Source organism: Cervus canadensis, chromosome X (genome assembly GCF_019320065.1).
Source record: "Cervus canadensis isolate Bull #8, Minnesota chromosome X, ASM1932006v1, whole genome shotgun sequence".
In the NCBI taxonomy this organism is placed as follows: Eukaryota; Metazoa; Chordata; class Mammalia; order Artiodactyla; family Cervidae; genus Cervus; species Cervus canadensis.
Window position 1 is genome coordinate 141824704 of NC_057419.1, and position 26259 is coordinate 141850962.

At 37.3% G+C, this 26259-nt stretch overlaps 1 protein-coding gene across 1 annotated transcript in view; it reads left to right on the forward strand.

Moving 5' to 3' along the window:
• ALG13 (ALG13 UDP-N-acetylglucosaminyltransferase subunit) overlaps nt 1-26259 on the forward strand; it is a 73042-nt gene that overhangs the window by 38131 nt on the left and 8652 nt on the right. Inside the window, 12 exon segments of the mRNA XM_043457796.1 lie at nt 863-927; nt 1233-1333; nt 2341-2468; nt 3194-3440; nt 4006-4119; nt 4312-4468; nt 4819-4939; nt 7215-7247; nt 7332-7387; nt 12497-12568; nt 13815-13980; nt 23815-24003. Of these exon segments, the coding sequence (XP_043313731.1) occupies nt 863-927; nt 1233-1333; nt 2341-2468; nt 3194-3440; nt 4006-4119; nt 4312-4468; nt 4819-4939; nt 7215-7247; nt 7332-7387; nt 12497-12568; nt 13815-13980; nt 23815-24003 (1449 nt within the window).

Sequence of the window (26259 nt, forward strand, 5' to 3'; positions counted from 1 at the left end):
AATGTTTCGTATTCAACTCCTTGGACCTTGGAGTGAACCTAGGTATAGTTAATAATCTAGAATGAGGTTAATACCTTGTAGAACACAATACATTGCTAAAAATACAGTTGACCCTTGAACAACTGATCCTCCAAGTGGTTGAAAATCCAGATATAATTTGTAGTCTGCTCTCAGTATTCCCAATTCCTCTGTATCCACAGTTCCACATCCTCAGATTCAACCAACCTCGGTACTTGTAGTACTATTGAAAAAAATCCATATATGAGTGGATCCCTGCAGTTCAAACCCATATTGTTCAAGGGAAAACTGTGTTGCCTTGAAGAAGCTGCATAGTGTTTTTTTTAAATTTTTTAAAAAATTGAAGTGTTACTTTCAAATTGAACCTTATTGGTATATGACTAAATCTAAGATTACAACCTCCAAGTTTCCACTTATTTGTGTCTTATAGCACGGAACTATTCTGGCAAATCTCCTTAAATCGACCATAGTAATAACCTGTTAAGAGTGATGGTAAGACCTTTCAGGACAGTGGTCCCCAACCTTTTTGTCACTAGGGACTGATTTCGTGGAAGACAATTTTTCCATGGACTAGGAGGGGAATAGTTTTGGGATGGTTCAAGCACATTACATGTATTGTGCACTTTATTTTTATTATTACATCAGCTCCACCTCAGATCATCAGGCGTTAGATCCCGGAGGTTGGGGAACCCTGCTTCAGGACATTTTCCCTACAGATTTTAGATTATAGGGGTAGGTAGCATTGTCAAAAACACTGTGGTAAAAACAAATTAGAAAATGAACTGTTGTAAAACAGGAAAGGAACCAGTTCAGTTGAGCTTGAATCTTCATTTTCTTTTAATAGAACTTCAAAAATCTGATTATATGGAGTATGCTGGGAGACAGTACTATTTGGGAGACAAATGTCAGGTTAGTTTCTTCTTTAAAGAATCAGTAATTTGTTTTTCTGAGATTGTGGTTTTAGTCATTAATATGTGATTAACAAAACTAATTACTGTTTATGTTAGGTTTTAACTACAAACTTGTGATTATATGTAAAGTGTAAAGCTTTTTCAGCTTCTGCTGCCTCCATTGAACTGGACTGGCAGTGTTAACTGCTTTAATAAGTAGATACTGAACTCCATTTGGGGAGAAGTATTTTTGCTTAGCAAAAGCCAGATCTGCTGATAGACTCAAGACTAGATGTGTTCTTACTGTCTCTTCCCCTCTTTCAGGTTCGCTTGGAATCAGGTGGAAGATATTATAATGCTCATATTCAGGAAGTTGGAAATGAAAACAGTTCAGTAACAGTATTCATTGAAGAGCTGGCAGAAAAGTAAGAATATAATAATTTGTTGAATTAACTAAAATCTTTGACTCTTGATGCCTTTTTATAGTATTAAATTGAGAATTACCAGGATGCTAGTAAGAGAACAAAGTTATATCTGGTACTGGCCTAAGATGACTTATCTTGAATTGTAAAAGCATGTGATGAAGTATGAAATTTCAGTATATCTATGCATAAATTTTGAAATCCTAGGTAATAGTTTATTAGAAATATTAAGTACAACAAAATTCTGATATAATTTTATACTAATTTGAAAGCTAGTTTGCTAACTGAGCCTCTGCCAATATCAAATTAGGCTTGTCCATTCATTCTCAAACTTTAACATACCCCAGAATTACATGGAGAGCTTGTTAAAATTCAGATTGATGAGCTCTGTCCCCAAAGTTTGATTTAGTAAGTTTGTGGTGGGGTCCAAGACTTTGAACTTGTAATAAGTTTCCAGGTGATACTAATGCTGTTGGTCCACTTTGAGAACCATTAAGCTAGGCTGTGCTGCCCTAACAACCAGACTCTCAGCAAACTTAAGAAAGAGTTCATTTCTTTCTCATTTAGCATGTTCATAGTAGGGCAACAAAGGGGCCCAGGTTGACAAGGGCTCTATCCAGACATACGCTTCTGTGATCACGGGCAGGTGGAAAATGAAAACATGACAAACCATGTGCTGACTTTTAAAGCACATGCTCACATTTTACTGGCCAAAACACGTTACATAATTAAGCCTAAAGTCAGTGGGGTGAGAAAATATAATCCTTCTCCAAGGAGAGGCAACAATTATTTGTAAACTAGTCTACCAGAATCTTTCCTACTGAATGTGATATGTGCTATAAACAGCTGTGAATTTATACAAACTGCTCTTTGTTTTCTAATGTACAAAGAAGGAGGCTAGGGGTTGCAGGTTTAAGTAGAAAACACTTGAAAATGAAGCAGGAGGGATGTGTATCAAATGAGAATTGACTGTTTTGCAGTGCCTTCATGTTGTTATCTCTACCTTTAAGGCATGTTGTTCCACTAGCTGATTTAAAACCAGTTACCCAAGTGACACCTGTTCCTGCCTGGAATGCTATGCCCAGTAGGAAAGGAAGAAGTTACCAGAAAATTTCTGGGGGCTACATCCCAGAAATAGGTTTGTATACTGAAAGTTTTATTATTTTCCTCCTCTTTTACTTATCTACATTGCACTTATTTTTAAAGCTGTAACTTAAGTCTTATCCTGGTTTAGAGTTCCTCCTTTGACACTATTGAAGCTTTGGAATGGATAATACTTTGTTGTAGGAAGCTGTCCTGTGCATTGTAGGATGCTTGGCAGCATCCCTGGCCTCTACTCACTAGGTGCCAGCAGCATTCTTCTCCAGGTTATGACAACCAAAAATGTCTCCAGATATTTCCAAATGTGCCACAAGGAGGGAAGGGGCAAAATTGTCCCTAGCTGAGAAATACTGTGTAGGTGACTTTGTTTAAGCTTAAGCTGGGGTGGACTTTAAGCTCTAAAACTTGAAAGGAAAGATTTCTCGAAGAACTAGGAAAGCATCTCATGGAGCAACCAGAGATATTAATAGGCATAATTTCTTGGATAATAATAACATAGGAGATTGAATGACTGTTTTGATGACAAAAGTTGCCTGTACTAAAGATAGTGTTGAGATGTCCATTGATACAGAAGTTACTTGTTCATTTTGCCCTTCCAAATGGAGCACCTAGTACATCCTTTGAAAATACAGAAATTTCTTCCCTTGTATTCATATGGATTTCCTAGAAAAACATCTTGAGTGTTCTAGACATTTGTGGGATGCCTTGGACCTTTTGCTTTGGTTATGAAGCTAATTGCTTACTGCTTTGTTTTCTTGAAAGCTATGTCAGAGATGGACATGAAGCAACGGAAGAAGATGTTCAAGAAAGTTAGAGGGAAAGAGGTTTATATGACTATGGCTTACAGCAGGGCAGAACCCCTTCTCCCACCCAGGCTTCAGCACAGTATGCATTATGGGCATGACTCTCCAATGCACTACTCACAGACAGCTGGCAATGTTATGTCTAATGAACATTTTCATCCTCAACATTCATCTCAGAGACAAGGTCGGGGATATGGGATGCCCAGGTAGGTCTTAACTAACTTTGAAGATAATGTACATCTCTGTTTAGACATTGGAAATAATTCCTGGGCAGAATTATGCTGGAACTTAGAAATATCTTAATAGTTTAAATTTCTCTTATAATCTCTACCTGAAAGTACATAGAGAATGGCAATGATGTATACTTAAATTCTTGTGAAACTTATGGAAGACTCGTATTCTCACAGTCTAGGAGAATATGGAGCAGTTGAAAAGACGCTAGAAGATAGAATGCCATCAAGCTGAGTGCCATGTATATGGCACTGAATCTATCAATAATGAGTAGGCCAAACCATAATTTAAAAGAATAGGAAAAAAGAATGTATGTATATGTATAACTGAATCACTTACAGCAGGAATTAATACAACATTGTAAATCAGCTATACTTCAATTAAAAACAATGGATAGTACTAATGTCAGTAGTGAGGAAAGCAAAGCTCTTTCTATTTGATTGTTTTTAGAAAGATATGTTAATTCTATTTAACTACAAAGACTGACTACTCAAGCACTAGTAAATAAGAGTTTTGTTTTTTTCCCCCCATTATTCTTAGGGATTCATCTCGCTTTATAAACAGGCACAACATGGCAGGCCCTAAAGTTGGTTTTTACCCTGGTCCAGGTAAAAGGTGCTGCCAGAGCTATGATAACTTCTCCTATAGATCTCGGTAAGTGAACTTTAAATGTGGAAGGTTAAAGAAAATTAGTGAGTCTGACTTCATTGCTATGCAATAAATATATGAACTAATATTTTTAAAATGTCAACATTGAGGCATTTGAACTAGTATTTATAAATTTAGAAACAAGTTAGTATCATATTTAATCTTTTTATCCTCTTCTCATTCTGCAAACTTCTTAAGTTCCTTTAGACGTAGTCACCGCCAGATGCATTGTATGAATAAGGAGTGCCAATTTAGCTTTGCTCCAGAGAATGGACAGATGCCCAGGGGCTTGGAAGAAACCATTACTTTCTATGAAGTTGAAGAAGGGGATGAGACTGCGTATCCAGCTTTACCTGTAAGTAGTTCAAAATTTTACTAACAAAGCTATTTACTTTTCTCTTTTATTTTTTTAAGTAAAGGTAATGTGGATAAATTTTAGCTATTTTGCAAATTACCAAATAAAGCCCTTCCTGGAAAACATGAGTTTTTGTCTTAGAGCTTTTAAAAATTAGGGGAATTTTTTAAGCTGTTCTTACAGAAGAGGTGTAGAGGTGGACTTGCCTATATAAGTATGGGCTAAAATTTTCTGTTTTCTTGATCATTACTTCCTCACATATTTTTGATTCTGAAATACATTTAAAATAATTGTAGGTTTTTCTCTGACTATATAGGGACACTGTGTTTGTGTGTATCTCTTTGGTACAGAATCATGGAGGGCCCTCTACAATGGTTCCTGCTTCTTCGAGATACTGTGTTGCAAGGCAAGGACATAGCTCAGGCAAACAGCCTTTGAATTCAGAGGAGGGTGATGGCCAGAGTGACGGTGGTGAGTCAGTTACAGTTCAGTATTTTTTAAAAAGATGATTTTTGTGGTATGAGCACAACAGGGCTAAAGTTTTGGTTTGGAAAGGTTCCCACTCTGTTCTGGCAGCTCATTTTGAAAATTATCAGTTCTTCTATCAGAGCTTGCTAGATTTTGAAGATGTTTTGATATTTTTCAGAAAGACAGACTTCTATTTCTGTAAGACCACTACATTGTTAAAATGTTAAGTTCTCTGATAGGTCTTCAGTGAGTGTTGATTTGGTGAGATTTCAGTATTGGAAATATCTATTCTTTATTAGTAAGGAACTGTTCATGTTGTCCATACCATTTGTATAATTACTTTAGATTTTTCCTGTGATTGTTGTTTTACAAGACTGCCATGAAATAATTTCTTTTCCTGAAGAAATCTATTTGATCTGTAAACATTACTATTCATTGAGTTCTAATGGCCATATACTGTACTAAGCAATTATATTTAAAATTTAATATAATACTTTGTCCCTCTGAGGAATGTGTATCTTTGTTTTATATATGAGGAAATTGAGATTCAAAGGGAAAATGACATATAGCCAAAATCATATACTTGGTAAATGGCAGAGATTTAATTATTTATAACAGCTTTACTTAGATATAACTGACACATTTGTACACTTCACCTAACATGTACAATTCAGTGTTTAAAGTGAAAATGGTGGCTTTCAGTATAGTCATGAAGTTTCATACATCATCACAATCAATTTTAGAAAAAGAAACCCTCTACCCATTAGTGGCCTTCCCTAGTGGCTCAGCTGGTAAAGAATCCGCCTACAATGTGGGAGACCTGGGTTTGATCCCTGGCTTGGAAAAATCCCCTGGATAAGGGAAAGGCTACCCACTCCAGTATTCTGGCCTGGAGAATTCCATGGATTGTATAGTCCATGGGGTCCAAAGAGTTGGACATGACAGAATGACTTTCACTTCACCAGTGACTCAGACAGTAGAGGATCTGCCTGCAATGCAGGAGACCTGGGTTCAGTTCTTGGGTTGGGAAGATCCCCTGGAGAAGGGAATGGCAACCCACTCCAGTATTCTTGCCTGGAGAATTCCATGGACAGAGGAGCCTGAGAGGCTATAGCCCAGGAAGTCAAAGAGTCAGACATGACTGAGCGACTAACACTTTTACCTATATTAGTGGTCATTCTCCATTATCCCCCCAGCATCCCTTTGAATGATTTGACTTACTGGTCAGCGTCTTTTCTTGTTATATTCTTGCTGCAATTTATGATGAAGAAAATAGATATTTTTAAAAATTTAATTAGGACAAAATATCTAGCCCAAGAATTATCTTTGAAGAATTTTTACATGCATGTGTATGCCTGTGCTTATGTATGTGTATTCGCTGCTCTTTTTCTCAGGATGACCCTTTGTCTATTTCTTTTAGCGTGGTGGGTACCTTCAGATGTACTGTTCACCTATAGTGGCATATTTAGAGTAACCAAGAATTTTTTCTCACCTTAAATCCTGTTTTCTGGAGGAGCTGCCTGCTTGTGTATTTGACAAGTGACATGTTTAATAATCAAATCCACTTTTGACCTTTGAGGTTTTATTTGGTGGAAAGTGGTCCAACTGAAGGTTGATTTTCTCTGAGTTTCAATGAGATAGCAGTCTTAGAGAAAAGTACTTCAGTCCTCTAAGCCATCTTCTGACAACAAACTGATTTTCAATGTATTATTTACCTGTATCAGGCTGAAAAACAGATGAGGCATGACATATTCCTTTAATGTTCACCTAAGCAACCTGTTGGTTTATTATACTCACATTACTTTATAATCACCATTTCCTATATGTCAAGCATCATGCTATGTTCTTTTCACCCCACTATGAGCTAGGTACTATTATCCCTGTTTTACAGTGAAGAAATGAAGAGCCAGAAATTAAATAACCTGCCTAAAGTGATAGAGTTATTCAAGATTCAAATCTAGACAGTCCTAACTTCAGAGCCAGTGAAGTTAATCACCATAATCTACTGCCAGAATTGGACAGAGCTGGGTTTTTCACGTCTGCCTGAACTCTTAAGAACCAAGGGAATTTTCAAAGGAGAAATTTGTGCTGTTTATAGCCAGTCTGATTTTAATATCTGTTGACTAGTATGAAAGCTTTAAATCACTTGTTTCAAGGATGTGTACATTTTAGTTCTGAACATGTACCCATAAAACTTGAGAAAAAGCAAGTGCTGGCCATCTGATACTGCTGAGCAAAAAGCTCTACATAGATGCACTTTTTCTGTCTTTTTTTCTAGGGGGATATCATGAAGAATATATTTATCCTTCAGGTCAGTGAGATCTGATATTCATTATTTATAAAATTTCAAACTATAAAATAATGCTCATTATTATACTTTGGTTATATCTTCTAGAACCAGACTATGATACTTCAGGTGTTTATAGCACAGCTGAATCTACTGCAAACTTGGTAGGTATTTAATTATAGTCACAAACACATATAACTCCTGTGTAATAGAGCACTGTTCTAAGAGCTATGCACTTAAATGTGTTTAAGTCAGAACAGTCCTGTGAAGTATTAGGGTATCATTCTGATTTTGTAGATGAAGAAATTGAGACCCAGAAATTAGCTCATCTAAGATCACATTTTTCTGGAAATTATCCTAGATGTTCCTAATATGTGTTGATACAAGAGGAAATTTGAACATTGGCAGTGATGATTTTTTAAGAGGATTTTTGTCATGGGTCATTAATCTCAGGTACTTAATATAGCAAAAGTTTCTTTCTGGGTTATGCTACTTGTGTAGTGTAGGTCTTCAGGAGGGCTCTGCTTAGGGGATTAGGCTGATGGAAGCTCCATTCATGATTGGTAAGACAGGAAACACAAGGTAGTGAATGGTACACTGACTCTTACAGCTTCCACGTGGAGGTGACACGTATTACTTACTTTTCCATTTCTTTTTCACTGGACTGAGCATGTTTCCCTTGAGACTCTTAACTTCTCTGTGCCTGGAAGTCAAAAACCTGGAAATATTTTAATAGCACTAAGGATTACAACATTCAACGAAACTCCCTCACACAGACCAATTACTTCCTTCCACCTCAAAGGAGGCAACCCCAAAATCTCCTTCAGTGTGATTAAACTCAGAGCCCAAGGTTTCTGGAAAATGTGTAGTACTCTTTGTATTGGATCCAGATGTGGTTCCTCTTGATCTGGAGTCCTAAAACCAAAGATACAAAGTTATTTACCCCCTACATGCCCAATTTACAGTGGTAGAGCAGGGACTAAAAAATTGCAATTAAAATTCCCATCAGATCCAGGGAGAATGGGAGAAACAGTTACTGGCCTGTAGCAGTTCTGACGTAATGCTGGACAGACATTTTGAGGGCCCCCATCCTGGACATTGGGACTGTTCCCTGGAGAAGCTCCCTGGTTAATTGTTTACTGGGGCTCTTGATTATGCCACAGCCCTTTCTTCCTTGGTCATATTTGAAGTAGGCATTGGAGAATAATCCTTGTTGGCAGCTGAGCAGCCTCCTCACACTGCTTCTTACTCATAGGAAATTGAGAGCCCAAAGTTGGTTTTTAATTTTAATTGGATAGTTTTAGTTCTCATGGTTTCCTTGGCTGTGTGATTAATTTATTGTACAGCTTCTCTGATTCCTGTTAGTTTCATGTGCCAGTAGCCATACTGACATTAGATTTGCTATAATTCTTTGCATTCTTATTCCTTTCATGGCTCAGCGGGTAAAGAATACGCCTACAATGCAGGAGACACAGGAGACACAGGTTCAACCCTGGGTTGGGAAGATCCCCTGGAGGAGGAAATGGCAACCCACTCCAGTATTCTTGCCTGGAAAATCCCATGGACAGAGAAACCTGGTGGACTACAGTACATGGGTCACAAAGAGTTGGACACGGCTGAGAGACGAAGACACACATTCCTTCACGTTCTTATCCCTGTTTCTCTACTTGAGTGCAAATACCTTGAGCTTATCAGTCATTGATAGAAGAGTCATAACCTTTGAATACTTTCCCATGAGCCATTTTGTCCAAGTGCAAGGACTCACTGGGTGTTATATCCTTAATTGTACTCCTGGTTTGAGATACCTTAGTGCAGTCATATTTTAATGATTTCAATCTTGCTTCAAGGCCAGCTTTTAACTTCTCTTTGTTGTTCAAAATATTTATCAATTTTATCTTTTACAGTTTTGAGTTGAAACCCTTACCTCTTCAAACCCTAAAAGTCCCAGTATTCAAGGATTCTATTCCCTTTCATTCCTGCCTACAAACTACTTTTCCTTACACATCTTAAACTACCTTGCTAAAATCTGCCAGCAGTAATCAAAACACAAAACTAATGTTCTGTTTCGTAAACCTCTTCCCTTAAGAGCTACAAGTTCATAATCTTCTCAAGTCAAGTTTCTGTTACAGCAGCACCCTAATTTTAGTTACCAGTTACTGTTTTGGTCAAGCTAAGTTATGCTGTGGCAGCAATTGCCCAAAATCTCAGCGGCTTAACACAGTTGTTCTTGCTAATGTTATAGGTCCAGTGCAGGTTGGTAGCAGGCCTTTGTTCATCAGAGTCACTCAAGAACCCAAGCTGATGGACCATGTACTTTCATAGTCATCTTGGCAGAGCTGAAGATAAGGAAATTAAACACTGGGTATCAATATTTTTGCTCATATGTCATTGTCCAAACAAGCCACAAGGGCATACCTAACTAGATGAGGCCAGGAAGAACAACATACCCATGTACCTAGGGAGGAGAATTGGAATATCTGTGAAGAAGTTGAATGACTACCTTCTGTTCTCTGTGATTAATTTAAATTTTGATAGATAGCTTCATGTACTTAATTTTTGTTTTTACTGTTTAGGCACTACATCTTAGGAAGGTGAAGAAAACTGTGATATATAATTCTCTTCCCATTATTTCTTCTTACCTTCCTTTCCCCCTGCTAGAGAAACAGTTTTTCCCCTCCCTCTGTCATTACTATTCTCAGTATTACATGCTTTTTATACCATTTCTTGAAATAGCCACCCAAGTTGAAAAAGCAAGTGAAAATCTCACCTTCAGGGATGACAAGAGTAGACATTTTCTTTTTGTCTCTTTAATTTTTGTTACATCTTCCTTTTTGTTCTGAACTTACTTTATCGTACATCCCCAGTAGGTTTCAATCTCTTCATGATGTGTTCTGCCCCCATGCCCCAGTCATCAAGTTTCTAAGTAATTTTTCCACAGCATTCTGAGAGGAGAGGACCTCTGTAGGACTTTAAGGTTTCCAGGCACAGATTCTTTTTCTAACCACAGCATTTATTATTCTTACTTCCACGCCTAAGTCTCACCTAAATCCTTCTCTAGAATTGTTTGGAATTCACACTGGGCCTTTTGAGCCAGGGCTGAGTTCACTTTTTTGCAGGTATTTGGTTTGCACTTGGGGCTTCCCGAGGCCAGAGTTAGATCCCTGGGTTGGGAAGATCCCCTGGAGAAAGGAATGGCAACACATTCCAGTATTCTTGCCTAGAGAATTCCATGGATTAGGGGAGCCTGGCTGGCTACAGTCTATGGGGTGGCAGAGTTGGACACGACTGAGTGACTAACACTTTCACTTTGTGCTATACTTGAAACAAAACTTTTGAAATGTTCACTCTTTAGTCCACGTTAAGTTGTGCTTGTCTTTGTCACATTGTGGTTCCTCTTGTTTCCTGTGATTACTTCCCCTGATTTCCTCTGTGTTCTTGCTATGAGTACCAGTTTCTGCTGCTAGTTTATTTTCCTGTCATGACAATCTGTCATGCATAATTCTGAGTCCTTTAAAATCATTTTTGCTTTCACAAAGACAAGGTCTTGAACCAAAGGAGAATGATGTTTGGGTTATACTACATCCTGCTTGTAGGATGCATCTGACCAGTTATCCACCCTTGTCCCAAGCTGTATCTTTAGATGGATTTCTTTCTTTTAGCAACACTGTTGCTGGTCCTACTGATTTTGAAGTTTTTATGGCAAGAGAGGACACTGAGAAAGTGTTTAAATTACAGTCCTCCATTACATTTTAGTATCTGCATTGCAACTAGACTTGGATATGATCAAGATTTCTACAGTAGGACATATTAGGTTAGTGCAAAAGTAATTGCGGTTTTTGTGTTGTTGAAATTTGCCTTTGTACTGGAATACATTCTTAAATAAATGTGGTTGTGTTATACATGATTTTAATGTGCATTTCTCAGTTTTTGTTTTTTTCTAATGACTTGTTGTGCAGTTTATTTTTTATTTTAGACTGTGGAAATGATGTTAGACAAAAAGTAAATTTGAGTGATTTTCTAATTCGATTTCAAAATGGATTGTAAAGCAGCAGAGACAACTCGCAACAACAATGCGTTTGACCCAGGAACTGCTAAAGAGCATACAGTGCAGTGGTGGTTCAAGAAGTTTTGCAAAGTAGTTAAGAGCCTTCAAGATGAGGAGTATAGTGGCCAGCCATCGGAAGTTGACAAGAACCAATTGAGAGCAATCATTGAAGCTGATCCTCTTACAACAATCCAAGAAATTGCTGAAAAACTCAGTGTCAACCATTCTGTGGTCATTTGGCATTTGAAGCAAATTGGAAAGGTGGGAAAGCGTGATAAGTGGGTGCTTCATGAGCTGATCTGAAATTAAAAAAAATCATTGTTTGGAAGTGTCATCTTCTCTTACTCTGTGCAACAACAGCAAGTCATTTCTTGATTGGACTGCGATATGTAATGAAAAGTGGATTTTATATAACTGGTGATGACCAGCTCAGTGGTTGGAACAATAAGAAGCTCCAAAGTACTCCCCACAGCCAAACTTGCACCAAGAAAAGGTCATGGTCACTGTTTGGTGGTCTGCTGCCAGTCTGATACACTATAATTTTCTGGATCCCTGCGAAACCATTACATCTGAGAAGTATGCTCAGAAAATGAATGAGATGCACTGCAAACTGCAATGCCTGCAGCTGGCATCAGTCAACAGAAAGGGCTGCATTCTCCATGACAGCGCCCAACCACATGTTGTACAACCAGCACTTCAAAAGTTGAATGAATTGGGCTCTGAAGCTCTACCTCGTCTCCCATACTCACCTGACCTCTTGCTGACTGACTACCACTTCTTCAAGCATATCGACAACGTTTTGCAGGGAAAACACTTCCACAACCAGTAGGATGCAGAAAGTGTTTTCCAGAGTTTGTCAAATCCCAAAGCACAGATTTTTATGCTAAAGGAATAAGCAAGCTTATTTCTCATTGGCAAAAATGTGTTTATTGTAATGGTTCCTGTTTTGATGAATAAAGATGTGTTTGAACCTACTTACAATGATTTAAAATTCACAGTCTGAAACCGCAATTACGTCTGCACCAACCTAATAGAGCAGTCACCTTAGTCAGGCACTAGAGTGATGCCTTTTGGAGTGTTATCATAGTAGTCATTTCCAAATCTGAATACTTTTAGGACAGATCAGTTTCACTTAATTTTAGGAGATGTTGAAACAAAGCAGATCTTTTATTGGTGTATTGTTTAACATGTTGATTTCCCCATATTTGTATTTGTGTATTCATTAAAGTCTCTTCAGGCTAGAAGACCATGTTCTGTGCCTCCTCAGGACACAGTTACCTCATACAACTACCCCCAGAAGGTAATCTTTATAGTTTTATTTTGCATTTAGTTGAAGTGGCCTGACAGAGGAAAATGAATTTTTTCTTTTTGTTCTCTTTTCCCTTCATTATACTTCAAAGAAGCTGCTTATATTCTTATGTTAAGTATTCTTATACTTCCTGGTGCCTGGCACAGTATTTAGTAAATTTATTAACAAATTGATTGATCATCTACTCTGTTTCAGACACTCTTCTACGTGCTGACACTAAACTATTCATAGTCTGTCTACTCTGAAACTCTTACATAATGAATGAGTTAATGTCAGTTTCCTGTCAAGTCTGTCATTTCCTGGAAATTAAAATGTAAAGCTTTCCTATAGAATGGGGAGCTGGCACCAAAAAGGTAGCTGAAACCGTAGGAGTTAGTAAGATCATCCTGGGAAAAGGAAGAGTTAGAAGAACTTCTAGAACAGAGCCTGTGTATCACCATTTTAAAAATGGGTAGAGAAGGAATAACCAAGGAGGGAGGAAAGCAGGAGAGTGTATTATTATGGAAGTCCAGGAAGAAAATATTGCAATGAATAGTCATGTCAGTTGCTGCCAAGCGGTCAAGCAACATAAGGACTAAAAAGAGTCTACTATGACTTGTTGTCATGGAGATCACTGTGACTTTGAATATAATTTCTGAGAACCAGAGAGGGTAGCAACCACATTGCAATGGGTAATAAGAAAATGGAGACTGCAAGTAAGGATGGTATTCATGAAGAAGAAGAAGCTGTTATCATTTATTGAACATCTCTTTGTGCACAGCCCTTTATTGGGTGCTGTGGCCTAATCAGAAAAACAAATTGCAGTCTCATGAAGTTTTTCTAAAAAAGCAAAGAACACTTTTTTAAGTGTGTTTGTATGGGGAAATATATATGTATGTTAAAAATGCAGTATAAATTTCTGGATAATATTCAAGAAACCCAGAGGTTACTTGTTTGTTAAGAGAGGAGCTAAGCAGATGGAAGACAGGGGTTGGAGGGAAATTTTTCATTGTATATACAATTTTATACTTGGTTTTTGAATAATAATAATGCATTACCTTTCAAGAAAAATATTAAAAAGTAAAGCTCTTAAAGTAATCTGGGATCTTCTAAAAGAAATAACCTTTCTATATTAGGTTTACATGAAGATTGATTTCTTGGTGTTATCAGAATACTATTTCCTGAAATTTAGGATCAGATAAGAGACTAATTTTATTTGAGAAACCAAAGAGTTCTAAAATTTCTTCCACACTTACAGGTGATGGTAAATTCTGCAGCAATTGCAGCTTCCTGTGCCAATAATGTTCCAGCTCCAGTCTTACCTAACTGTGCAGCCGCTAATCAAGCTAGTAGTACCACTTCAGTTTCCTCACAGAATGCTATACAGCCTCTATTTGTATCTCCACCTACACAAGGCAGGCCAGGTAGGTTATTAGTGGTTGCTTACTTTGGAAGCCTCTTTTTCTATTTGTGGACATGCACATACAGCAATTCTAGTGATTAGATGAAATTACTTGAATCTCCAGTCTTAAGTTTGTTTAACCTACTTAATAATGTATGTTCTATAGTTGAGGAATCCATGAGATTTGAGAGTCAGGGTTTCAGTTTGTTTTCTTGCATATTTGGCTTTGATATGATTTCATAGCTATCATTTTGCTACCCCATTGAAAATTTAGAGGACTTGTACTAGTTTATCAAATTTTGAGTTAAGTTTTATTATACTAAAATTAAGGTAGAGGTGTTTCACACTCTTACAGAATGAAAAGTTTGGCTCTAGAATTTAAGAGATCTAGGTTAGAATCTTGGTTTTACAACTTACTAGCTATGTAACTTTGGACAAGTTATTGAATCTTTCTTACCTGTAAACTTGGAGGTACTCATAGTACCACTTTATTAAGTTATTGTAAAATTTCATTAATATAATTTAAAATTCTCAGCAGAATTCTGGGAAAGTGGTGGCAACCACAGCATAGCTTTTCAGTCTCTGTCACCAAATAAAAATGGAAATGGCAAAACCAGAACCCATTGGACAATGCTTAACAACAAAACTAGGTGACAAGGTCTCCCCATGAACCTTAAAATTTAAGCAGGTAGGGACAAACCACCAGGCACGAGGCCTGCATGCTGTCAGGGTCTATGTGGGAGCAAGAAGACAGAAGCACTGGGGATGTTGTCTGATGGACCTGAGAACAGAAGAACCCTGAAAGAGCTAATAAGAATTCACTGGAAAGTGGGGCAGCCAATTTGGAATGAGCAGCTAAGACTGGGAAGGGATTTGACCTCTCCAATACTCGGTGAGTGCTTTGGGTACATGGTAAAGGGACTGAAGGGCTTGGAACAGTTTGGCCCCTGAGAACTCCCAAAACTGACCTTGGCAGGACTACCTTTTGGATAGTATTCCTTACTGGGGAGAAACTGCTGGGAGTGGAATCAGAACTGTTGAGGATAGGGAAAAGAGCAGGTCCAGACTGAAGTTGTGGAGAACAGAGCCAAGGAATACTAGAAAGTAGTCATATTTTAAGCACTATATAAAAAGCAGCTGAGAGCCATATGAAGTTAGAAGAGCTTTCTTGTATTCCATCTCCTTTCAGAGTTTGTGAAAAATAATTTCACATAAAAATGAATGAAAGAAAAGCCCTACATATACATATACAGAGGTGTTTTAAGGGGAAAATGATGATATCCCTGTAGACAGTAAAAGCATGTCATAAATGTGTACACTAAACAGAACTTAACCAACAACTATTTCAATATGAGATAAAGACATTAATAAAATAATACAAAATATTACAACATAATAAATCAGGATTAGAAAAATTCAGAGGAGGTGAAAGAACTCAGAAAAGCATTAGAAATGGAAGAAAGTCATTTTGGTAATGAAGACTAAACTACAAAGAACATGACTGAGTATATATAATAGATAATGCTTTAAGAGAAAGATATAAAAGAAGGGGTAAATCTAAAATGAAAAAAAAAAAATGAAGATAAAGACTCAAAAGTGACATATTGAAGTTAGGCAAAGGATATCCAGCACTGATAGAAGTTCTGAAGAAGAAAACCAACGTAAGGGAAGAGAGTACTAAAAACTACAATTCAGAAAATTTTCCTGACATTAAAAAAACTTTAGAACCACATACTGAAACAACACTCAGAATAACTGAGAATACCGAGCCAGAACAACCAACACCAGGATATTCTAGTAAAACAACTGAACTTAAAGAAAGTGCTTTGTTTATCTAGGTAAAAGAGCCTGTGGAACATAAAGAAAATAAAATGATAATGATCCAACTTTGACAGCAGTGCTTCAGCTAGAAGAAAATGGAGTGACATTTAATGAAAGAATATGTGAACCAAAGATTTTATATCCAACCAAACATTTTCAGGCTTAAAGGGTAATATATAAGAATTCAGAGAATATTGTTCTCATGAGTACTTCTTGAAAAATCTACTAAAGATATGCTGTCAAGCAAGGTGATCACTAGCCACATAGGACACTTTAATAATTGCTGTTAAGTAAAATAAATCTTCAGTTGCTCAGTCACACTAACCACATACCAAGTACTCAAAGCCGCATGTGGCTAGTACACTGTATTGGACAGTGCAGATACAGAATACTTCTGCCAAGGAAAGTTGTATTGGATGGACAAAGTATTGAAGAATGAATTTTGACTTTTAGACCACTAAATCAGAGACATCAACATAAGACTTGATTCTGAATATTAGATATGTATTTACACAAAATAAAGGCTGAGAGGTTGATGATACACTATGTAAAAGCCTTATATTTGAACAATGTAGATATAGTATAGCTATTTTTAAAAACAGCATAATTGAGAGACAATATGCCAAGCATTTTTTAATGCTTTCAATAAACACATCAGGTTCTGTATAGCAATCTATACTTAACTTGTTATTCAGAGATTATAATGTCAGCTACAATACGTGACTATGGGATATTCCAATTTTATCCCCTGTGTCCTTGCATGCCAGGTCTCAGTATGGAAGAAAGTTAATACAGATAGATACTAAAAAGGCCAAAGAAAAGCTTTTATGGTATTATATTACATTTGAATTGGAAATATCAATATGAACTTGAACTATTTTATCTTTAAATTTATTTGCTAGCTCTGTCTACTGAAAAGGCCTAGAAACAATGAGTATCTTTAGCATTCAGTTTGTGACACTGAAATACCATTTCTCACTTAAAAGCAAACAGCTTTGTGGAGAAATTTCTGGTTCCAGGTTTGGGCAGGAAATGTTCAAGATGAACCTGGATCATCTTGTCATGCTAGATGGCAAGGAAGCTACCAAAGAGTACTGGGGTCATGTCAGAAGGACTCAAGAGCCATCTTGGAGAGGTTCTCACTGGCCAGAGATGCAACATTTTGAGCTTGAATAATGATCATTGTAATAGGTTGGAACATACCAAATATATTTAAAAGTTCCTGATGATATTTTAGAAATTGGTTCCCTTTTGATTAACAGATGCAAACAACTATACATAAAATAAATGAAAAAAACCAAGGATTTACTGTGTAGCACAGGGAACTCTATTCACTATCTTGTAATAACATATAATAGAAAATAATCTGAAATATATATATATATAACTGAAAAAAATTGGTTCTCAAGAGAATGATATGAAATAATTTTGCTTTCTTGAAAACTGGACAATATAGTGAAAGAATCAAGTATTTATCCTACCTTTCTTATATGAACTTTCCTACTGGAATAACCAAATAGTAGATGAGGGGAAGTATTTCTATATATTAGTATTCTGATTAGTGAAAAAGAAGTGGTAGAATATGCTCATCTTGCAGTCCTTACTGACTGAGTGGATGCACATTAAACAGCAATAGTTGTTAAGACTGCAAAGATAGTGAGACATTACCTATAGACTATTAAAGGAATCAGTCTTGAGTCTGATCTAGTCTTCTGGATCTAGTTGTCTATTTAGAGGAAAGACAAGAACATATTGAAATACTCAGTGAGTATGTAATCAGCAAAATCTAGACTGGGAAACTCAACAAGTCAAGGGTTCCTTGAAAGAAAAATTGAAATGACAGGGATGGGAAAAGGACCAAGAGATTGAAAGAGATTCAGGATCTCAATTTTTAAAAACTTCCTTGGGGATGCATATTTGGCTGACAAAATGCTTAAAAATGCAAAGTGATAACTATGAAAGTCAGGATAATGATTGATTATGGTGGGGTAAGAGGGTGGTAGTGGCTTCCTAGCTGGCACTAATGGTAAAGAACCCGCTTGCCAATGCAGGAGATGCCAGAAACAAGGGTTTGATCCCTGGGTGGGGAAGATAACCTGGAGGAGAGCATGGCAACCCCCTCCAGTATTCCTGCCTGGAGAATCCCATGGACAGAGGCGCCTGGCAGGCTACAGTCCATAGAGTTGCAAAGAATTGGACGTGACAGAAGCAACTTAGCACACAGCACTCAAGACTGTGGTGATTGTGATGGGGTGCATGGAATGTTTCTGAAATGGCTGGCAAACTTTTCTTTCTTAATCTGGATAGTGTCTACTTGAAACAAATTTGTTGGATTTGTTTTCTGTATCTGTTTTATTTATAATGTAAAAATTGTGTGCTTAGCCACAGTGCCTGGAACAAAACATTCTATATGTATGTGTGTGTGTGTGTGTGTATATATACATTAATGATCTCAGAAATTTTCCATTGAAAGTGTTAATGTAGACAATGATTTTATTACTTTGTGCTAATAATTGTTGGGCTTCCCAGGTGGCTCTAGTGGTAAAGAACCTGCCTGCCAATGCAGGAGGCTTAAGAGCTGCAGGTTCGATCCCTGGGTCGGGAAGATCCCCTGGAGAAGGTCATGGCAAACCACTCCAGTGTTCTTGCTTGGAGAATCCGATAGACAGAGGAGCCTGGCAAGCTACAGTCCATGGCATCGCACAGAGTCAGACACGAAGGAAGCAACTTAGCAAGTATGCATGCTAATAATAGTAAGGGAAAATGTTGGCTATCTGCTTCTAGCAGATGTCTGAGCTTAACAAGCGATACGTGAATCAAACATTGTAATACCCCATTTATGTAGAATGATTGAAAACTATTCTGTAAATTCCAGATTTGTATTTTTTGTAGATATTTCCAAAAATGTATGTTGCCTGCGTTTTACTTTTTGTTGTGTCTCTTGTGAACCTCAGCTATAACTCTAATAGGTAATGACTGCTTTTTAGTTGTTCTTTATCATTCCTGTCAGTCCTCTAGATAAACTCATGTTTCCCCTTGTTCTTCACATGTGTCTGTCTGGCAGCCCCATCCCATCTTCCTTTAAGTCAGTTCTTACCTGCCAGGTAACTAGATGCTATGATTGCTTTTATGAGTATCTTCATAGGCATTAAATCCTGTTAACTGATTTTTTTGGTAACTGTTTCCAAGTCTTTTGCCAAGGCCAGAACTAGTGACTCACTTGCTTTGGGTGCAAAATTTAAGGGAGTGTTAAAAAAAATTAGGGATCAAAATAAATAACACTTTTAATGTACTATATAAAAAAAGGTTAATGCAAAAAAAGAATCCATGATAAACAAAGTATCAAACATTTAAAAAGATAAGAACTCTCGGCCAGACTTAGCATGAGGTGAGTGAGGCAGTCACTCTTGAGGTCATGCAAGTACAAGCTTGGATCCTGTCTTAAAATTTTGATATTTTATTAATCATGGATTGTTTTTTTATTTTAATTTGATGGCCCTTTAAATTTTGCACCTCACTGCACTTTGGTCCTGGCCCTGCCCATTGATCTCTAGAGAATACAAATCTTCACGTTCTCTTCTGAAATGTCCTGAAGCAGCCTGCAGCTGCATGGACAAGTAAATAAACTTTCTAAATGCATTTCATTGGTTTTCATTCACATTTTAGAAAAGTTTTCTTCCATTTTTCTGGGTCCCTTCTTTGAACTATACCTGTTAAGCCTGTTTGGAGCCCCATTAAATCTATGAATGAGATGCTCATGCATCTCTAGAGCAACTGAAAGTTTTAAAAGTTCTTATGGAGTATATTATAATATGCATTTTAAAATAAAGGTGAGTTCAGACAAAGTAACCACCAAATTTCTTCTGTCCTTGATTCTCTCAGGCCAATGAGAACTTATTTAGCTACTTGTATGTCTAGTAGTTGGTTTTTACCTTGTAATCATAATCACTTCTACTTTTTTTAGCTAATTGAACTCATTTCAGTTGCTTTTTTTGAAAAAAAAAATGGTGTTGTTTGAGTGCTAATTTAGAAGAAATGAGTGAGGCTTTGTTGAAGCCATTATTTTATAGAAAACAAATCCATAAAGTCCTTAGAGCATTTGGAGATGTTCTAAAAATTAAATTCCTCTTCTAAAACTGTAAAAGTGGAGATTTATACATGCATGACAAAACTCCAAAATCAAAAGTTATTTGAACAAATTTTTTAAATGTACAGTTAAATTCATTTTTGGTGCCCTGTTCTATGAGTTTTAACAATGCATTGTACAATCACCACCAAAACCAAGAGAGAACAGTTTCATCACCCCCAAAAGAGTTAGTTATCAAGTTTTAAATCACCCTAAGACTTACATTTCCTTCAACTGTTGGCCTGTAGCTGTATAATGGTTATATTGTTGTTGTTAAGTCACTAGGTCCTGTCCAAATCTGTGTGATACTATGGACTGCAGCACTCCAGGCTTCCCTGTCCTTCACTATCTCCCAGAGTTTGCTCTAATTCATGTCCATTGAGTCAGTGATGCTATCTAACCATCTTATCCTCTGCCACCCTCCTTTCCTTTTGCCTTCCGTCTTGCCCTGCATCAGGGACTTTTCCAGTGAGTTGGCTCCTCGCATCAGGTGGCGAAAGAACTGGAGCTTCAGCTTCAGCCTCAGTTCTTCCAATGAATATTCAGGGTTGATTTCCTGTAGGATTGACTGGTTTGATCTCCTTGCAGTCCAAGGGACTCTCGGGAGTCTTCTCCAGCACCACAGTTCAAAAGCATCAATTCTTTGGTGCTCAGCCTTCTTTATCGTCCAATTCTTAACATCTTTACATGACTACTGGAAAAGCCATAGGTTTGACTAAATGAACCTTTGTTGGCAAGTGATGTCTCTGCTTTTTTAATATGCTATGTTTGTTAGTAGCTTTTCTTCCAAGGAGCAAACGTCTTTTAATTTCATGGCTGTACTTACCGTTCAGTGATTTTGGAGCCAAAGAAAGTAAGATCTCTCACCGTTTCCATTGTTTCCCCATCTATTTGCCATGAAATGATGGGACTTGAATGCCTTGGTCTTAGTGTTTTGAATGTTGAGTTTTAAGCCAGCTTTTTCACTCTCCTCTTTAACCCTTCCCTAGAGGCTCTTTAAGCTTTCCTGGTGGCCCAGACGGTGAAGTGTCTGCCTGCAATGTGGGAGACCTGGCTTTGATCCCTTAGTTGGGAAGATCCCCTGGAGAAGGAAATGGCAACCCACTCCACTACTGTTGCCTGGAAAATCCCATGGACGGAGGAGCCTGATGGGCTACAGTCCATGGGGTCGCAAAGAGTCAGACACGACTAAGTGACTTCACTCACTCACTCATCTGCATATCTGAGGTTCTTGATATTTCTCCCAGTAGTCTTGATTCCTGCTTGTGAGTCATCCAAGCTGACATTTCACTTGATGTACTCCACATATAAGTTATATAAACAAGGTGAGAGTATACAGCCTTGTCTTTCTCCTTTCCCAATTTTAAACCAGTCCATTGTTCATGTTAGGTTCTGACTATTGCTTCTTGACCCACATACAGGTTTCTCAGGAGACAGATAAGGTGGTCTGGTATTCCCATCTCTAAGTGTTTTCCACAGTTGTGATTCACACATTCAAGGATTTAGTGTAGTCACTGAAGCAGAAGTAGATGTTTTTCTGGAACTCTGTTGCTTTCTCCATTATCCAGTGAATGTTGGCAATTTGATCTCTGGTTCCCCTGCCTCTTTGAAATCCAGCTTGCACATCTTGCTTCACATACTGCTGAAGCATAGCTTGAAAGACTTTGAGCATAACCTTGCTAGCATGTGAGATGAACACAGTTGTTCTATAGTTTGGACAGTTTTTGGCATTGCCTTTCTTTGGGATTGGAATGAAAAACTGACCTTTTCCAGTCCTGTGGCTACTGCTGAGTTTTTTCAAATTTTCTGGCATATTGAGTGCAGCACTTTCACAGCATCATCTTTTAGGATTTGAAATAGCTCAGGTGGAATTCCATCACGACCACTAACTTTGTAGTGATGCTTCCTAAGGCCCACTTGACTTCACAGTGCAGGATATCTGGCTCTAGGTGAGCCATAACACCATTGTGGTTATCCAAGTCCTTAAGACCTTTTTTGTATAGCTCTTCTGTGTATTCTAGCCACCTCTTCTTAATCTCTTCTGCTTCTGTTAGGTCCTGTTTCTGTCAGGAAACTGTTTATGTCCTTTATTGTGCCCATCCTTGCATGAAATGTTCCTGTTATATCTCCAGTTTTCTTGAAGAGATCTCAGTCTTTCCTATTTTGTTGTTTTCATCTACTACTTTGCATTGTTCATTTAAGAAGGCCACCTTATCTCTCCTTGCTATACTATGGAACTCTGCATTAAGTTGGGTATATCTTTCCCTTTCTCCATTGATTTTTGCTTCTCTTCTTTCCTCAGCTATTTGTAAAGCCTCCTCAGACAGCCAGTTTGCTTTCTTCCAATTCTTTTTTCTTTGGGATGGTTTTTGTCACTGCCTCCAATGCAATGTAGCCTCCATTCATAGTCCTTTGGGCACTCTTGTCTACCAGATCTAATCTCTTGAATCTATTCATCACCTCCACTGTGTTATCATAAGGGACTTGATTTAGGTTTTATTTGAATGGCCTAGTGGTTTTCCTTTCTTCAGTCTAATCCTGGATTTTTCAGTAAGCGGTTCGTGATATGAGCCACAGTCAGTTCCAAGTCTTATTTTTGCTGACTGTGTAGAGCTTCTCCATTTTCAACTGCAAAGAATATAATCAGTCTGATTTTGGTATTGACCATTTGGTGATGTCCATGTGTAGAGTCATCTCTTGTGTTGTTAGAAAAGGGTGTTTGCTATGACCAGTGTGTTCTCTTGACAAAACTTTGTTAGCCTTTGCCCTGCTTCATTTTGCACTCCAAGGCCAAACTTACCTGTTACACCAGGTATCTCTTGACTTCCTGCTTTTTCATTGCAGTCCCCTATGATGAAAAGGACATCTGTTTTTGGTGTTAGTTCTAGAAGGTCCTATAGGGATTACTTCTGATACTTGGCCTTAAATTCCTTTTGCTAAATTACCAGAATAACAAATTCAGCTTATGTGGACAACACTTACACTAAATTAAGTGTTCTAAAACTCTGAATTTAAACCTTTATAGACTACTGAGCCTAAACTGTCTATAGTTCTGAAGGTTAAAATTATAATACAGGTAACACAATGATAAAATTTAGTACTTGAATTTCTAAGTCAGCTAAGATGTTCAATTAAACTTGAAAGGTTGTATCAATAATCTTTCAAAAAATTTAACAGATTTATCTAACATAGTATGTATATATGGAGATATTTATTTTTACTGGGTTGGAGCTTCACTGTTTCCTTTATCATCATAGATGAACACATTAATATTTGAACAAAATTGTATTTAAATTTCTTATGTCAAAAACTGTGAAACTCCTAAATGAGTCTTGTTTCTAAACTATAGTAACAGTTACAGAAAATTAAAGGAAATAAGGTAGTTTCATGTAGCCTGTCTGTTTTAGATTCTGTAGGTCATCACAAATGGAACTGTTATGATTTAGAGTTCTCTATATTCCTCTGATACTACCAAGTAGAAATCTTCAAGGATTGCTTAACTTTGTAATCTGTGCAATTTAGTCTTTCCTATTAGTGTCTACGTCTTGTGTTTTTACATATGGCTGAAAACATCCTTAACTTTGTATTAAGCTAAGTGAGAATTTTGCCTTAATAGTGTTTATGTACCTGTTCAAAATCTTGGTAGTCAAACCTTGTAGCTTCAGTTTTCTTTTTTCCTTTTAATGTCAAGTAATTTCCTTAACTCAAAATAACCTATGTTGAACTCGTTTTCAGTTGGCATGTCTAAAAGAATCTGGACAGTTTACTGTCTAAGTTTTTGTTTTTAAGTCAAACCATAAGACTTAGAGAGTTGCTTGTTGGAATTGAGAACACCAAAGAAATAGATGAGCTACTGCTTATAAGGTGTTACAGTTGTGGCATCGATACTTTGTTTTGTTTCTTTTGTAGTGTTTGCTTCACCATCCTATCCATACCTCTCTGCTCCTATTCCTGCTGCTGCTGGCCCTCTACCACCTCCACCTCCTCCACTACCACCACCACCCCCTCCTCCTCCTCTTGAGGTAGGAGAGGCTTCAAACTTAGCACCACCACTTCCACCTTATTCCTGTGATCCAAGTGGCAGTGATCTGCCTCAAGGTAAGTAGATTTTGACACTTAGGTGAGGGTTATTTAGGTCTGTTTTTCTCTCTTTAATTTTAGAGTATATCTCTCTTTGGTTGACCAATGAGGGTAGGGTGGGGGGACCAAATGGAAACTGAGAGCAGTGCTGGGGAAATGACTAAGGAAAGGAGCAACTGAAAGCTGAGAATATCTTTTGCATCATCGAGAAGAGGATGATTGAGCTGACTCATGCTGCTTTTCTAAGGTAGCTTCATGTCTGCCCTAAAGAAGATTTGCAGCTGGGTATCTGTTCTCAACTATTTTTCTTGGAAAGTAGGAGTTGATAACAAAATTTTCTCCATTTCTTTTATTTAATGCCCACCACAAGTACATGAAATTGTTGCATTATTGATATTTAGGATTCCAACTGAATTTTGAGGAATTGGAAAAGATTTTTGGGAGAGGAGTTGCTGGGGAGGTCTGGTCTGCCTTGAATTTCCTTAATTAAACTAAGGATAGCTTTCCGTTGGAAGTTTTTGTTACCCCTCAGTGTATCCCAAAAGAGAATTGTAATTGAAAGTTGTTTGTAGCTTATTTATACTTTGTTTTGTTTTCTTTTTTGATATAACTTTCCATTCGTTCTTTTAGCTGCTTCTCTATTTTATTTTGTTTTGTTTTCAGCCCCTAAGGTAGTCTTCAAGATCTTCAACTTCATTCTGTTCTTTTTCTCTTCCTTAAAAGTTGATATCAACTTTATGTAGATGATTTCTAAATCTCTCTGGCCTTGGCCTCTACTTACTTGCTAGGCAGTTTAATTTGGCTTTCTTTCTTTTATTTCAGATTCACTCTGTCTGTAATAAAATTCATCTTTATCTTCCTTCTTTCTTCTCTTTATGCTATGTAAAACATTGACTCTTCTCCTTGGTTTTATATTTTGTTAATAATATATCATTTCCACCTAATTCACCCAGGATCTAAACTCTGATCCCTTTACTCCTCTCCTTTTACCTACCTACCCTTGCCCAAGATCTTCTCAGCACATAATGCTGATTATTGCATTTTCCAACATTTTATTATGAAAATGTTTAAACATAAATTTGAATTTAAAAATGAATATCCATATATCTACCACCTATATTCCTTTGTAAGCATTTAACTATACTTGCATTACTATGTATTTCTGTTTTTTCCTCCATCCATCTCTCTGTCCATCAATTAATCCATCTTTTCAAAGATGGATTTCAAAGTAAGTTGTAGACACCATTCTTCCCCATTAAAACTTCAGCATACATATCATTTACTAGAGTTTGGATCTATTTTTTCTTTTGATGTGATGTCTACATATAATGAATGAGCAAAGCTTATGTGTACACTTGCTGCGTTTTGACAAATGAGTATGTGCACCTGTATAACCCAAATACCTATCAAGGTATAAAACATCATTATCCCACGAACTTCCCTCATTCCCCTTCCCAGTTGTTCCCCACCCCGATCTCTGCTTCCCCTTAGAGATAGTCACTATTCTGATATGTTTCTGCCCTAGTTTTACCTGTTTTAAAATTTCGTGTGAATATGATCATACAATATGTACTCTTTATGAACGGTTTCTTAAACTCAATGCAGTGTTTTTGAGATTCTTCCATGTTGCTTCATATATCAGTAGTCTGTTTGTATTGCTGAATAGTATTTCATTGTATGGGTATTCCACAGTTTGTCCATTCTCCTGTTGAGGGACACCTGGGCTATTTCTAATTTGGGTCTCTTATGGATAAAGCTGCTATGAATATGCTTGTAAAAGTCTTTGTGAACATGTGTTTTCAATTCCCTTGGGCAGATACTTAGGAATGAAATTTATGGGTTACAGATAGGTGTGTGTTTAGGTTTTTTTTTTTTTCTTTCTTTTATTTTTATTAGTTGGAGGCTAATTACTTCACAACATTGCAGTGGGTTTTGTCATACATTGACATGAATCAGCCATGGATTTACATGTATTCCCCATCCCTATCCCCCCTCCCACCTCCCTCTCCACCCAATTCCTCTGGGTCTTCCCAGTGCACCAGGCCCGAGCACTTGTCTCATGCATCCCACCTGGGCTGGTGATCTGTTTCACTATAGATAATATACATGCTGTTCTCTCGAAACATCCCACCCTCACCATCTCCCACAGAGTCCAAAAGTCTGTTCTGTACATCTGTGTCTCTTTTTCTGTCTTGCATATAGGGTTATCATTACCATCTTTCTAAATTCCATATATATGTGTTAGTATGCTGTAATGTTCTTTATCTTTCTGGC